This window comes from Equus caballus, chromosome 7, assembly GCF_041296265.1.
Source record: "Equus caballus isolate H_3958 breed thoroughbred chromosome 7, TB-T2T, whole genome shotgun sequence".
Lineage (NCBI taxonomy): Eukaryota > Metazoa > Chordata > Mammalia > Perissodactyla > Equidae > Equus > Equus caballus.
The window spans coordinates 17913183-17929982 of NC_091690.1; the positions used below are offsets into that span (position 1 = coordinate 17913183).

General features: G+C 34.5%; 1 protein-coding gene across 4 annotated transcripts in view; it reads left to right on the forward strand.

The window, feature by feature from the left end:
* ATM (ATM serine/threonine kinase) overlaps positions 1-16800 on the forward strand; it is a 123995-nt gene that overhangs the window by 65766 nt on the left and 41429 nt on the right. For 2 of the 4 annotated variants that reach the window (XM_070272152.1, NM_001309203.2), the window contains 9 exon segments: positions 348-525; positions 3283-3370; positions 5377-5532; positions 8783-8870; positions 10846-10934; positions 11034-11136; positions 11720-11868; positions 13263-13367; positions 14624-14743. In XM_070272152.1, the coding sequence (XP_070128253.1) occupies positions 348-525; positions 3283-3370; positions 5377-5532; positions 8783-8870; positions 10846-10934; positions 11034-11136; positions 11720-11868; positions 13263-13367; positions 14624-14743 (1076 nt within the window). 4 annotated transcript variants of the gene reach the window in all.

Here is a 16800-nt window from a genome sequence, read left to right on the forward strand (position 1 = left end):
TTAGTTATTATTAACACTTTTCAACTATGAAATTTTATTTAGAGTAGTGACATCATCATTTCATTTATAAACAGTATCCTATTTCATTATATGCAAATAGCCTAGACTGGAAATAAACAATAGTGTAATTAACACATATGTTTGATACAGATATTCTAGGTTAGTTTGATTTTTTTTTAACACTACGTGGCAGCCATGTTTTTTGTTTGTTTTTTTAGCAGTACATTGGGTTCATGACAGATTCATCCATCATTTATTTTAAAGTTTACTATATCAGTAACAGAATGAAAAACTTAAGTACAATATATTAATTCAAACTGTTGACTAGATCTGTTTGTATATTCTAGGTGAAAACTGACTTTTGTCAGACTGTGCTTCCATACTTGATTCATGATATTTTACTCCAAGATACAAATGAATCATGGAGAAATCTGCTTTCTACACACATTCAGGGATTTTTTACTAACTGTTTCAGACATTCTTCACAAACAAGTCGATCCACGACCCCTGCAAATTTGGATTCAGGTATTCCATTAACTTTCTAGCATGTATATTGTTAACTTCTGAGTTCTCGAGAAAGATAAATTTGTTTGAATCACTTCAAGGAGCTTTATAGGCTTAATTCCGTAACCTCTAAACACCTATTTACTCATCTATAGAATGGAGGTAAGTGTTGTAGCAAGTTTTCAATGAGATAATGTATGTAAAGCACCTAATGTGTTATGCACAAGTTCTCCCTCAGTAAATTTTGACTATTAATAGTGAAGCAACTAATTGACTAATTGAGCATTCGGTATATGTCAACCACTATTCTTGGCACTGGCAAAATGGATGTGAACAAGATACACCTTACATTCTAGCAATGGAAAAAGCAGACAAATAAATACAGCCAAATATTATTATAAGGTACTGTGTTGGAGATAGGATGGAAGTTTCATAGTAGAGCTCTGACCCACTCTTTTTTTTTTTTTTTTTTTTTGGTGAGGAAGATTGGCCCTGAGCTAACATCTTTGCCAGTCTTCCTCTATCTTATGTGGGATGCCACCACAGTGTGGCTTGATGAGCAGTGCTGGGTTTGCATCCAGGATCCGAACCTGCAAACCCCAGGCCACCGAAGCAGAGTGCGAAAACTTAACCTCTAGGCTACCAGGCTGGCCCCCTGGTTAACAGCAGCCTTTTTAATTACAAAATATATTTATTGTGGAAAATATAGAAGAATTAGCATAAATTTAAAAATTAAATTACCCATAACCCTATGATCTAGAATAACTGCAGTTAACATTTGGTGTATATCTTTCCAGTTTTTTAAAACAAAAACTGGGTTATACTTTATTTACTCTTATAACCCTCTTTTCTTCTGTGCTTTAAGAAGTATTTCCCCTGTCAAGAGCTTATAGCAGGAGAAATTCCACCAGGAATTGGGGGCACATAATATATATATGCATAGTTGAGGGCTCATTTGGATTAATTTTTCAAATCTAGATTTAAAAAAGAAAAACATGTACAGATCTGTAATTTTAACTTATTGTCTTTAATATATATTATTCATGTATTTTATGTGAAATCATGAAATTAAGTACAAATTGACTTACTGTACTTTGACTGTTAAATTTCTAAGAAAAGTATTGGTTTAATGTGATATTTTGCCACAACTATAAATTGCTCTTTTTAACTTTAACTGTGGTTCCAAGCATCTTGGCATAGGTCGTGATACTCGATTCTCCCAATTGTTTCTTTTACTTTTACTACTACAACCTTTATTTGACATGACTGTGATGTCATTTAGATTTCACTTTGCTCTGTTTTATGTGGTTCTTTTCTATTGGCTAACAACAATCACACATCTACTATTTGAAATAATATAATTGTAGACATGGATATGGATGGCCATCCTGTGGTCCTACTAGATTATAAGTTGGTCATGCAAATACTCCAGAATATACTTAAATGAATTTTCTTTAGAACATTGAAATGAAATTCCTAAAATAAAAATTCTCATAGAGACTTTGCAGACTATTTAGACTGTATTTCCTGTTCTTAATTTGGGAAATATAAGTATAAATGATTCACAGTTACCAGTAAGCATTTAAGCTTTAAATATTATGTAATTTAAAGTAGTTTAAAAACAATTTTATTACCTACCAAGTTTAATATAGTCACTGCGTATGATAAGCTGACAATTTGTGTTCACGAACATACGAAGACTTTTTTCACGTTTATCATTTGTATATACTTATTTATGCTACAACCATTCAAAGGTAAAAGCAGCCAGTTCTAAATTATGTCTGTGTAATGCCAATATTTTTATTGCCTTAAGTGAAAATGTAAACTTCACATGTAAAATTCTGTTATTGAAAGGAAAGTAAGTATAGATTTCTATCAAATTCGATGGTTTCTCTTTTCTGATGTCTGTAACTCTCACTGCCTTCACTTGAATGTCCCATGTGCATCTCAAACTCAGCTGTCCAAAGGTAAACTTATCTTCATCCCCTTCCCTTGGCCTGCTTCTCTTATGCGTGCCTCTTCACTGAATGGCATTCAATAGCCCAAGCCAGAAACTTCTTTCTCATGTCTCATCCAATTATCAAATCTTGCCAATTCTCTGTTATAAATAACAATCCGTCTATTTCTTTCTGTCCCTAGCATGCATCCTTACTGCTTTCCAGCTCTGTGGTTCGATACAATTGAAATTCTTTCAGTAAATTCTCCAAGTTCTTTCTTGTTCCAGCCATCTCAGATAGTGCTCCTATTGCCTAGAGCACTATCCTTTCCTTTTCTCCTGACAGTTACTCTGCTTTCAGATGGCACTTTTTCTGTGAAACTTTTCTCATTCAGATTAGGTTCCTTTCCGTATGCCTCTACAGTTTTCTAAACTTTCACTGTCATAGCACTTAGCACGCTGTGTTAAGAGTCTGTCGGGCCGGTCAGTGAGTTCTGTGTGGTCAGAAAGAGTCTGTCTTATTCATGGTTGTATACTGAGCACCTAGCACATAAAAGATCCCAGATAAATATTTATTGAGGCAATGAATTAGTCCCATTCAGAAATAAAACATAAGTTACAATTAAATTCTCAGCTTTATTAAGCATAATTTCTTTTAAAGGAGAAGGAAAAGTCATTGATTTCCATTTATCAGTTCATATTTATTAAGAGTCAATTTTGTGCTAGATACTGCCAACCAGAACCTTATATTGTAGAGGGAGACAGACATACAAACAGAAGGAAGAAAGTGCTTAAGCAAGTCTACCTGAGACTGAGAGGAGATATCTTTGTTTGTTTGTCAGAGTCAGAGCACATTTTCCGAGGCTGTTTGGATAAAAAATCACAAAGAACAATGCTTGCTATTGTGGACTACATGAGGAGACAAAAGAGGTAATACAATGAATATTGCTTCTTGAGTTTGGGGATTTAGAAGTGTAACTTTTTACTGCTGGCTGAATTTTAACATGATTATTTTAGGTGAGGCTGCTGCAAGGTACTATATTTAATTTGTGTGATGCTTGTATCTCCTTGTAATAATCCATATTCAAGGTGGCGCTTTGGTTAAATCCGTATCAGGAACTCTGAATTCTAGTCCCAACTGTACTAGTTACAGAGTTATCTTTGCTAAATCATGCAACCTTTTGGGGCTTTAGTTTATTTCATCTACAAAGTGATTGGAAAGGAGTAAGTGATTTTCCAGGCTGCTTTTAGTTGCATTACCCCTCTTTTAACTTTTCTGTTTACTTTTAGCTCATAGAAGAAATTAGAGTTATGGAAAAGTCTCCTTTACGTTATAAGATATGTTTCTTTACTATGTACCATGGTTCTCAAAATCTGTGATTCTATTTAGTAATACTGCGCTGTGGCTGTGCTAGTTTTCTTGATTCTGGTCAATTGTTTTACAGTGTGGTGTCTTTGCTCCTATTATTTCTCATGAGATTTTTGATAGTGAGTGCAGGTATTGCTAGAGTGGGTGATCTGACTGATCTGTACTGCTCCAGAGTTGACCAGAACTTTGAAGAGATAATGTAGTAGGCCTATAACTTGAGTATATAGGAACTGGTATCTCATGAGTGTGTATGGTGATGGTGGCAGTGCTTGGTAAAGAATGAGAGGGAAAGGTGGGAAAAAAGTGCAAAACTGTTTAACCCAAATACATTTACATCTTAAATATTAATTCTTCTGTAACCCCTCATACTATTCTGCCCACTCTTAGAAAAAAAAGTGTTAGGCCTTTCAGTGTCTTTGTTTCTGGTTAGAAAGTTACTGAGTCACCTCATCATTTTGTACCAGATCCTCTTCTGAGAAAGCCTGTAAGAAGCTTTACCAATAGCTGGAAGCACCTTTTTTCTTGGTATTTGGAAGCAGTTTCACCTTTGAATCATTCATTTCAGGCTTGTCATAGGGGTAGAATGTTGTTGAGATTGGCAGGCCTTAAGGAAGGTAAAAATTCTTAATATTCAGTTTTCATTCAGAACAAGACCTTAAAGAAGATTCCTTGAGAAAATATGAATAGAACATGGAACAAAGGGTAGGACCTGAGTTCAAGTCTAAGTCTGGTACTCAGAAGCTTTGTGATCTCTGAATCAAGGTTCTCTGAACTTCAGGTTCCTCAGAATAGCTACAATTAAATATTGGCTATGTGCTGGGCACTTTATTCATCAGCTTAATAAGCATTATTTAATCATTGCAACTACCGTCTAAGGAATATGTTGTATCCAGGTTTTATAGAGGAAGAAACTGAGGCTTAAGAAGTTAAGTTGCTGAAAATCATACAGCTTGTAGTAGGTGATCCAGCTGTATTTGAGCCTAGCTGTGTCCTACTCTAAAACTGGTGCTCTTAACCTTGTCACATCTCTTTGACATTAGTTTTGAGAAAGATAATATCTATGGTCCCTTCCAGTTCTGACCTTCTATTACCACAGTGGAAGACTTTTACCAAATAACCTAGGCAATAAACTAAGGAGAAAATGAACTGCAATAGGAAAGACATGTAAATAGTGTTTAGAGAAAACAAAGTTCTCATTAAATTGACTATTTAAAACGATTTTTGTATGTTATTAGCAATTCTGGCCAGCCTATTCTTAGCCTTTGGTCCATGGATCCCTTGGTGGAAAACAGGTATGAACCCCAAATTTGTATGGGATGATGGTCCATAGCTTTCGTCAGATTCTATAAGGGATGTGTGATCCAAAAAGAGTGACAAATAAGGCTGTTCAGTCATGTTATCTAAGAAATTTAATAGCTATATATTGAGGAAATATCGTTTTTGGTTATTTGACTTTAACTTTCTTTTTAAGTATCACTTGCTACCATTGTATTCTATCTCAACATACTTTCCTTTTGATATTGAAGTTAAAGGAATGGACATGACTTCATTTAAAATTTTTCTTTAGACCTTCCTCAGGAACAGTTTTTGATGATGCCTTCTGGCTGGAGTTGAATTATCTTGAAGTTGCCAAGGTAGCTCAGTCTTGTGCTGCTCACTTTACAGCATTGCTCTATGCCGAAATCTACGCAGACAAGAAAAGCATGGAGGATCAAGAGAAAAGGTAATGAATGGAGAAGTTGTGGGTTTTAAAATTGATGTTGACGTTGTTTCAATTAAGGTGTTTATTAAAGATTTGTTTTCTCCCATTCCCCCATTTAAAAGACATTTTAGATAGAAATTTTCTAGCTTTTAAATACAGTGAACTAATAGTGAATTTTTTTAAAAGAAATAATTCTGCTCTGAAGTAAATAGAGATGTTTATTACTTAAGAATGGTAAAAATTATACAGATAGCAAGCTCTTGGAAGACAGAGACCATACTTCTTTTCCTCTGTATTCTCCATAGCAGCTCGCATTGGGAACTTAATAAAGGGTTCAATAAATATTTTTCAAATGGTTGAGTGATTCCCTGATTTCAGTTAAATTAGATTTACCACGAACCCCTCAGCTTATTCAACATCCATTCTACTTGTTGACTATAGAGTAATATAACTGATTTCTCTCTGTGACTAAATCACTTTCATTACTTTGCTGTCTACTTGTGTTTCTACTACTTTAATTTACTTTTCCTTTGAGTTAGAACTCTCATAAGAATCTGATAAGGATAGTTGTAGATCATAGCAAAGAACAAAAACCAGCCAAGAAAGTTGAAGGGTGAAAAATACACACTTTATCACCCCAACTGCCCTCCTCAAATCTTTATTCATTTGAAATAGCCTGGTGTTTATTTTTATAGTTAGCCTCACTTTCTCACCACAAAATTACTCATATTACAAAATTGAAATGGTGAAGATGTATTATGTTGAGAGATTTCTCATTCTTGCAGCTTATAATTTCTACTTTGGATTGTTATTAAGTTGGAAACAGTGTGGTGTTTAGACTGTGGAAAACCAGGATCCAGAATTCAGATCATAGTCCAAAAATAATTAACTTGGTAGACTTGGACTGATTTCTTAACTCTCTGGGTTGGTATTTAATTTCTACTTTTCAGTTGAAAACAGTTAAAAATCTACAACATGTAAATCATGTGTATAATATGCCAGTGATACGTTCATGATCACTGTAGACTTGTATGAAGACAAGTATGTTGCCCTTTAAGTATGTAAATGAGTAAGAAATTGATTGCTGCCTATTCTTAGAGTCAAAAATTTGAGTCAGGGCTTGCGTACTTGGTAGTAGTAATTATAATCTGAAAGTGCTTCGTTATCTTCGTTCCATGGATTGGAACGAAGTGGTATTTTTTAATAATTAGGAGTGAATAACTGAGTTCTTCTATGACTGTAAATTAAAGCACCTTTAATTTGAGGATAGGTGATGATATGGAATGTGGAAAAGTTTTGCAGAATTGCTTATTTAACAAAAAGGAGTGTCTAGATTTTATTTTGGTTAACTGTAGGGAAAAGTCCTTGACAAATAGGGCTTGCTGTTTGCTCTACAGTCTGATTTTGATTTTTTTTCCCAAGTACCTTATGGGAAAGAGAGGGTAAACAGAGAGATAAGGTGTATAGAGGGTAGAGAATGCTAGTTTTCTTTGACTTTGTAAATCTAAAGTGATCAGGAAAAGTATAATTGAAAGCAAAATACAGATTAACAGTTTACAAACACTGTTAAGTCAGAAAAATTAATTGCTCTCTTCAGTTCTCTATCCGATTTATTTAATAGCAAAATTCCTCAAACTAGGTATTCAGGAATATATTTAAAGTTTTGTTTTATGTGTTAACTTGCTTGTGAGAAAGTATGAGATTTCAAAGTTAGTGTCCATATTTTTTTAGAAGGAAGTCAAAACTCCTTCAAACAGGATTAGACAACGGGTGGTAGTTCACAGTCTGTCATTTTAGTATTCCTGATACCTAAGGCATTGCCTGACAGAAGTCCTGGCAACTAGGTTTTTTGCCTGAATGAATTACAGCCTTAGACTTACAAAGAAATAACCTCTAATACTATCTTTACTACTTTCCAAATTTCTCCTCTAAAAACTAACCTTTTTTCTGTATGACTTGCCAATAAGGAAAATATATATAATATCTACATATGAAGATTATAAAGCAGAATAGAATGTTGTCAGTATCATTATGTCAATCAATGGTCTCATCTATCCCGTCTTTCTGTGCTCCCTCCAAGAGGTGAATGTTATGTTGTGTTTTGAGTTTATCATTCCTTTGCATGACATTTTTATCATATGGGTATGAACCCATAAATAAAGTTTAGTTTCTGTTATTTTTGAGCTTTATAAGAAATTATATGTGTACTTTTCTACAACTTGTTTCTTCACTCAATATTTTTGTAAGATTTACCTATGTTGTTTGTTGCTGCGGTATATTAATTTGTTATTGCCACATAATGTAGCAGTGGCAGACTATACCATGATTCATTTATTACCCTTTCCCCTGTTAATGATATATATCTTAGTGTCGAATTACTGAGTCGCAGGGTATGCAATTTTCAACCTTATACCATAGTGCCAAATTGTTTTTTAAAGTGGTTATACAATTTGCATACTTCTCAGAAATGTAGTTCATGAGGAAGTGGATCAGTAGGAAGCCTTATGTTTGAAGAAGGGAGCCAAAGCACAACTATTTCTAGTTGGAGTGAAAAAAGGAAAGAAGAAACTGGAAAAGTTTATAGGTAAACAGTAGAGGCACTATCACTTAGGATAGTTTTATTTTATACATTGGATTATTATTGCCATAGATACTGTAATAGCTGGCCTGATTTTAGTATTAAAATTATACTGAATTTCGTAATATCATATAGGACTGAATATCATAAGGCCTTGGCGTAGACAAATCTCAGTTCTAATCTTGACTGTCACTTATTAGTTTTATAATCTTGGGTATAGGTGGCTGCTCCTGATCCTTTTCCTTCTCAACACTTAATATTATCAGACTTCTTAATTTTTGCCAATTTATCAGACATTAAGTAATGTCTCAGTGTTGTCTTAATTTGTGTGCCTATAATTATTAATGAGATTGAACTTCAGGTAAAACCACTGACAGAACTTTTACTAACTGAATAAGGGGACATCTGCTCTATTTTTAAACAGGCTTGTCTCTAAATCAGCATACTTTGGCATATAGCCTTCCCATATATAAAATATTGTCATTAAAATGTAATTCTCATTCAAATCATTAAAATTCACAAATTTCTTTTCCATTCTAGGCCTAAATGGTATTATGTTTTAAAGTATAAATAGTTTATTATGTTTTATTTGTGACCTTTGTTGGTTTTTTTCTGGCAAAGTCTATAGTATATACATTAACAAGCTTCAAAATAGTGTATTCTCATTAAAAGAAGTACTCTTGTGACAAACAGAAGTCTTACATTTGAAGAAGGGAGCCAAAGTACAACTATTTCTAGTTTGAGTGAAAAAAGTAAAGAAGAAACTGGAATAAGTTTACAGGTAAATATTATAGACTCGATTATTTGTGATAATATTTATTTTATACTTTGGATTATTATTTTGTTATAGAAACTATATATGTGTCATTTGGTTTTCAAACTGAAGTGACTTTTTGAACTGAGCATCATATATATACATTCATGGTTTGAAGCTTAGGCCTTAGGGTAAAGAAACATGAGTTCTGATCCTGACTCTTCTAAATTGTATAGTCTTCTGCAGGTTACTTAACCTTTCCAACTGTGAGTTCCTTTACCTGAAAGACAGAAGTAAAACCACCTATTTCATAGGGTGAATTTATACCATATATTTTCTGCCACAATTCCCTGTTCCCTTTCTTTATCACACCTATAATTTATAATTATGTATTTATTTGTTTACTTGTTTATTGTTATGTCACATCTCAGAGCAGATTGCTTCTTCTATAAATTTCTTGATATCTACTCTTAAATTGGCCCACAGTACTGTCTGGTATTCTTACTGAATTTGTTTGGTCAACTCATTCCTCTAAAATGACCATTTCAACTTCTCCTCCACACTTAAACCTCTGATCTTATCTGCTTTTGCTTTCAGCTTGCCTCCTACTTCCTGGAGAAAACAGGGGACAAATAGGAAGTCCTACCACAACCCACTATCAAACAGAAATCTCCCTGCATCTCCTCCCGTTGTAACCTTTCCTTTTGTTAAAGGAAACAAACAGTTTCTCCTCCTATCCAAGACCAATCCTTCTTCCTATGTTTTGTTTTTCATCAGCTTTTTCTCAGAAAATTTATTTTTTATTGTGCTGTGGTCCCTCTTAACATATCCAGACATTTTCAAACTTCTATTAAAAACATTCCCTTTCACACTAACACACAATCATTTCCTTCTTCCCTGTGTTCTCTTTTAAGTGTTGTCACCCTTTTTTTCTCTCTTCTTTTCACAGCGATACTTTATGAGAGAGTTGTCTATGTTTGCCATCTTCATTTCTGCTTCTTCCACTCTCTCCACTGAAGTAGCACTTGCTAATGTCATCCATAAACTTCCTGTTACTAAGTCTGGTGGTCACCTTTCATTCAACATCTTCCTTAACGTTTCATTAACACTTAACACCGTCAGGCATGCCTTGCTTAAAATGTGTTCTGTCTACATTATCCTGATTTTTCTCCTTCCTTTTTTTACTGCTTTATAGTCTCAAACTCTTTTACTGAGTTTTTGAAGTATTTTCTGTGTACCAGGCACTGTGCTGGGCTTAGTTACTGAATGTTCCAATACTGAGGGCTTGATTTTATGTTTATGAATAGAAACAGTTTAATTAGAATTATGCCAGTATCAGTGAATTTGTATTTCGAAAATATTGTCCAGAGCAAGCACCATTAAGGCAGTTAAACTGCTTGATCACTTTTCTGTGCAATACGGTTTCTAACTTTTTCAGTTTTCTATTTTTGTTTTTATTTTACTGAGATGATTTTACACGTAATCTATTTTTAACTGTGTAAATTTTACAACAGATTTGAGTCATCAAACCACTTCTTTATCCATATCATGTTTTACCGATTATAACATAATGCAATTTTGAATTTTCTTTCAAAGAAAAACTCATGACCTTTATTTTTACCAAATTCAGTTTTCAAGTGTCAGACTTTGCAGAAAGTCATTTTCCCCTGTACAGTTTTAGCTGTTGACAGGATTATTTGTTTTTGTTTTTATGATTATTTTTGCATGTGTTAAAAGCCCGTAGGTAGGGATTTATTTCTCATGTAATTCATGAAATTGTGAGCAATTCTCAGGTCATCCACAATCATTCTGTTGACTGGGATTGGTTTGTTGTGTTGCTGATCGAAATCTGTAGTGTATACTTCAGTATCATTATATTTTATTTTTATAATGTAACATTTAGAATTGGGAGTTACATCTTGGTAATGATGTAACTTCTGATATGCTAAATTCATAAAGTGATACTTTTCCTCTACAATTTTTGTTGTTTCCATGTTTTTAGGATCTGCTGTTAGAGATCTACAGAAGTATAGGAGAGCCAGACAGTCTGTATGGCTGTGGGGGAGGAAAAATGTTACAACCCCTTACTAGGTAAACTGCATTTTTCTAGATAATGATATAATAATTCTGTTTGTGAAGGAGTTACATGCATGTAAAACTCAAAGGTATTTTGAAAACTTTTAATTATAGACTACGAACATACGAACATGAAGCAATGTGGGGAAAAGCCCTAGTAACATACGACCTTGAGACAGCAATCTCCTCATCAACCCGCCAGGCAGGGATAATTCAGGTATGTTGTTTTCCTACTTCAGTAAAGTGCTATTAGTGTAGTGCTGAGAATATTTCAGTATGTTTATGGAATATTTCTACAGCCACATAAACTCCTGAGATAAGACTGAAAGTTGTCTGTTTTTCAGGCATTGGGCTAAAAACTCAGAGGGATCCACAGGTAAATGAGACAGGACAGTGACCTAAAAGATAGTGTAGATTTGTTGATCGTGATCTTGTTAGCTAACAGTAGAAGACATTTCTTGACTGTGTACAGTGTGCCACATAGTGAATTAAGTTCTTCACATGGAAAAATCTCATGTAAACTATTTCTCATAGTTTGCATTAGAGCTGGTCACAAAAGCTGTCATATCTGTTACTGGCTAATATTCCTTAGCCATTCTTCCATCAAATATTAAAGTCCTTTGAGCTCTATCTTTGTGTTGTGGGGGGAACATGCTAAACAATATTTGGGATTTTAAGCAATTTATTGTGAACTACTAAAGTTTTTTAAAGTTACTGTTCATGTTTGGTTGCTATTTTTTGTTTCTCTAGTTTTCTATCTTTGATTACTTACTTAGTTTTTTTTTTAAACTCCTGTTCAGGCCTTGCAGAATTTGGGACTCTGCCACATTCTTTCTGTCTATTTAAAAGGATTAGATCATGAAAATAAAGAGTGGTGTGCTGAACTACAAGAACTTCATTACCAAGCAGCATGGAGGAATATGCAATGGGACCACTGCATTTGTGTCAAGTAAAAAGAACTCTGACATTTTTTATTGCCATTTCTCTAGTTATAAACAAACTGTTTTTATCTTGCTCTACGAATGTAACAGGAGTTGTGTTTTTTATGTTTTGTAAACTCTGCAGGCTGTAGATATGCCTAAATGCTTGAATAAGATAGCAAGAGCAGTTAGTGTACCTAGGCTCGAATTTCACTCTTTTCTTCGATTAGGGCAGTTCCACTGCCACCCCCAAGATGTATTTGAAAATATAAGTATAAAAAGTATTTTCTCATGAGAATCTTCTCACTTATTGTTTCTAGGTCCAAAGAAAAATGTAGGCATTTCCCTGCTGCAAACTTAGTCAGATAGCACTCTTATTGACTGGATGGTACATAAAAGACTACCTATCTTTATTTATGAGATACTTTTTTTGATTAAAAAAATACTGCTAAATTGGTAACACAGGAAGATAATGTTTATAACCTATATGTAAGGTTACCATATTTTCTGAATGAAAAGCCAAACACTTAATCTAATGAAAGATTTCGTGTTTACATAAAAAATCTTTTGATGATGTAAACACCTAAAAATTAAATCATATTAATTGTGTGTTTAATCACCTTCATAGAAAAAGAATTTTCATTAATTGGAGTGTCTTTCAAATTTCAAACTATTAGATTGCTATAAAATTAGAGATATGCTTTCATATTTTTAAAATCTTTTACTCTAAGAGCTTTGTTCCTGCTTGCCTCTACAAATCCTCATATACGATTCTTCTCTTTGCCTACCATGTTTTAGCCACATAGGCTTTGTCCATGTTTTTCCATCAGGCCTGTTCCTACCCAAAGGCCTTAAATGCATCTTCTTTTTGCCCCTGTTACCATGTGTGTGGCTTCTTGTCATTCAGAGTCTAGTTTAATAATGTCACATCTCAGAGACTCCATTCCTGACCAGCCATTCTAAAGTAGCCACCCAGTCATTCTATTTTCTTACCCTATTTTAATTCTCTACATATCCCTTGTCACCATCTGACATTTTTCTTATTTATTGTCCCTCTTCTCCAAACCAGAACATAAACTGCATGAGAACAGGGGCCTGATCTGACTTGTCCACTAATGGATTCCCTGCATCTAGAACCTGGTGCCTGGCATGTAGTAGGCGTTCATTGAATAAATGAGACTATAGCAATTTTAGAACTGGGCAAAATATCTGAGAAATTTACTTTTTTCTACCTGAAGAATTTGACCCACAAAATTCTTTGTATTTTTTTACGGGAATATCTAGAAATGCATTTTTTTAAGTGTAGAAATCTTAAGTTTAGTTTTAAAATTTTGTCTTTTGATGAAATTATTTATACATGCATATTTTAGGATTATTTGTTTTAAATATATTTTTTCTTTCTTTTTTTTCAATTATCTCACAGCAAAGGAGCAGAAGGAGCCAGTTACCACAAGTCGTTGTACAATGCTCTGCAGTCTCTAAGAGACAGAGAATTCTCCACGTTTTATGAAAGTCTCAAATATGCCAGGTATTATAAAAAGAAAGAATTATCATATTTTAACATTTAATGTCATGGCTTCTTTTCTGAAAACTTGATGAATAATTTCAACGTGAGGATTTGCGCTGGTGCAGGGGTAAGGTCTTGGTGGCTGTGATCGGTTGTTTCCATGACATTCCACGTCACTCCTCTCAAAAAAAATTCCCTGTGTAAGCAAGAGTTCATACAATCAATGTTGAAACACAAACAGTGCAAAGGGGAGGCAATATCCAGTGATTAGCAATTTCATAGCTTTTGCACATCTGAGAAATGAGTACTCAGGTGAGTTTTATCTTCTGCAAGCATGTTTTTGTAAGAATTGTGAGTGTGCCTATCTTTAAAATTTTATTGTGTACCTTGAAAATGTATTCTTCATGATTTAAATGTTTAATATTAGAGAATTCTTTAATGTACATATGTCACATATATATATAGTACTAATGTTACCTTTTTATTTTTTGTTTTAGATGCAGGAGCATGCTCATGTTAGTTACTTATGTAAATTGTTACATTGTTTTTTCTTATGTAATACTTTTTTATTTATTTCTGTAGTTCAAATATATTCTTTCCTTTTAAAAAATTCCCTTTGGGAATTCTTTCCACCAAACCCTCAAGAAAGTCTTGTCAATTCCCACTCCTCTCTTCTCTTCCTGGACCAGCGTACTGAGAGTTTTAATCTTGTCTCCTCTAATAGGTGTATGACACTCACGTCTCATAGCATTAGTGCTCTTTTTATAAAGTGGTGACTACTTACAGGCTTGTTATGAGGCACAAATGAGATAATGCACAAGAAAGTACTTAGCTATAACAGGCTAAACAAATGTAACATATTGTTTTTTGTTTAACAGCAGTTAGTGACCTAATTAAATTCTGTATTTTATTACTGAAATAATGTTTGCTGCCGTTTAAGTGCTTATTATGTACTAGCTACTTTGTTAGGCTCTTTCCACATGTATTCTCTAGTCTTCAAAATAATTTTGGAAGTGAAAAGACTTAGGTGCAGAGAAATCCAATAATGTGCCCAAAGTTATACAGCCATAGGTGGCAGTACTGGGATTTAGCTCTAGGTCTGTATGATTCCACGATTTACTTTGTTTTCACTGCATTATGCTGGCGCTTGTGAATATTAGTATTATTAGATCAACATCAAAGCCTATGATGAGAACTCTTTAACAACAAATTTGAACTTTTATCCTCCTGAAAACCTCTTCTTAGTTTTCAAAGTGTCTTGTCTTTTCTGCCACTAGAGTGAAAGAAGTGGAAGAATTGTGTAAAGGTAGCCTTGAGTCTGTGTATTCACTCTACCCCACACTTAGCAGATTGCAGACCATTGGAGAGCTCGAAAACATTGGGGAGCTTTTCTCAAGGTATGTTGTTCATGTGACTTTGTAATCCTCAAATGCAGCTTTTCTCTTACCAATAGTGACTTTAAAAAATAAAAATAGAGACCAGCAGTAGGTTTGTTTCTTTCCTGTTATCAAGGTATAAGTTGATTAGCCTAGTGAACTGTGCTCTTATTAAAATAAACATTTGCAAAAATATTCATTGTAGGGGCCAGGCTGGTGGCAAAGTGGTTAAGTTTGCACGTTCCACTTCGGCAGCCTGGCATTTGCTGGTTCTGATCCCAGGTGCAGACCTACGCACCACTTATCAAGCCATGCTCTATCAGGCATCCCACATATAAAATAGAGGAAGATGGGCAGGGATGTTAGCTCAGGGCCAATCTTCCTCAGCAAAAAGAGGAGGATTGGTGGCAGATCTTAGCTCAGGGCTAATCTTCCTTAAAAAAAAAATTTCATTGTAAAAATTCAGGTTTATAGAATTAGGTTTATTGTACTGTCCTCTTTATAGCTTTTTCCTTGTTCTACCCCAGATAAAATTGTTTCTTCATGTTTTTGCTGTAGCACACTATACTCCACTCTGTTTTCGCACTGCCTTGGCATTGGTGTCATTTTATGTATAGTCTGTCATGCTATACTGGAAGCTCCCTAAATGTGGGGCCCATCGTTTTGTTTATGATTGTGTCCCCAAGTGCTTTTTCCTGGTGACTGATTCTTAGTCAACATTCAGTGGTCTTTATTCAGTGACCGACAGTGAATTTGGAGTAGCTGTTGAGGGAAGATTACCTCTTATAATGGTGAGAAGAAGGTGATCCAGAAATATTGGAAAATGACATAAAACAGTTATTCAGGATACCATGGATCTAAGTTCAGACTTTGTGACCCTGAGAAAGTCACTTGACTCTTTGGGCCTCACTTTCCTCATTTCTAAAATGGGGGATTTATATTTGATGGTCTCTGGGCCCTTTTTAGCCTCGTCATTTTGAGTCATTATCATCATTATAAGAGGATGGAAAGAGGGTATAAGTTACCAAGATCATGTACCTTTATGCTAAAATAAACTTGGAATATGTTTTGTAAGTAGAAAAGAGAAGGAAATTTTAGAGTCAGAAAATAATAGGGTTTTTTCAAAATTGCATAGCAGAAGGCCAAGTCATTGATGTGGCTCTTCTTAACTAGAGAATAAAGGAACAAAACTGTTTTCTGCTTTCATTGATAAGTATATTGGTGGTTCTTACTGCCAGAAATCTAGGAACTTTTCCTCTGAATGAAAGATGTCTCCAACTAAAGAAAGGATAGAATTCCTTAAGAAACTCCTTAAGAGTAATACTGGCTCTTCCTCTGGTAGGGAATTATAAGGAAGAGAGACAGAGGGAAAGTTTGATGAGCTGGTGAACTAATACTTAGGACAACAGTTTTAAGTGTGGTGTACAGATTCCTAGGGGTCCCCAAGATCCATTGAGGGGGTCCATGAAATCAAAACTATCTAACTTATAGCAAGATGTTATTTGCTTTTTTTGGTCTCATTCTCTCATAAGGTACAGTACAGTTTTCATGAGGTATCAGAGAAAAATATCCACAATTATCTGAAAAGACCATTAACATCATCTTCCCTTGCCACCTACATATCTGTATGAGGGCAGATTTTCTTTCTGTGCTTCAACCAGAACATCATATCACAACAAACCAAGTGCAGAGGCAAAGATGAGCATTCAACTTTCTCTATTAAGCCAGAAACTAAAGAGATTTGCAGAAATGCAACACAGTGCCAGTCTTCTCAATGTTTTGTTTGGAAAGTACAGTTATTTTTCATAAAAATGTTATTTACAATATAGTTGATTCATTGTTACTTTTTAAAATTTTTTTTTGCTGAGGAAGATTCACTCAGAGTTAACGTCTGTGGCAGTCTTCCTCTATTTTGTATGTAAGTTGCCACCACAGCATGGCTGCCAACAAGTGGTGTAGGTTGGCGCATGGGATCTGAACCTGGGCTGCGGAGATGGAGCATGGTGAACTTAACCACTAGGCCACAGGGCTGGCCCCATTATTATTGTTATTTTTAAATAAATTAATGCATAGTAGGT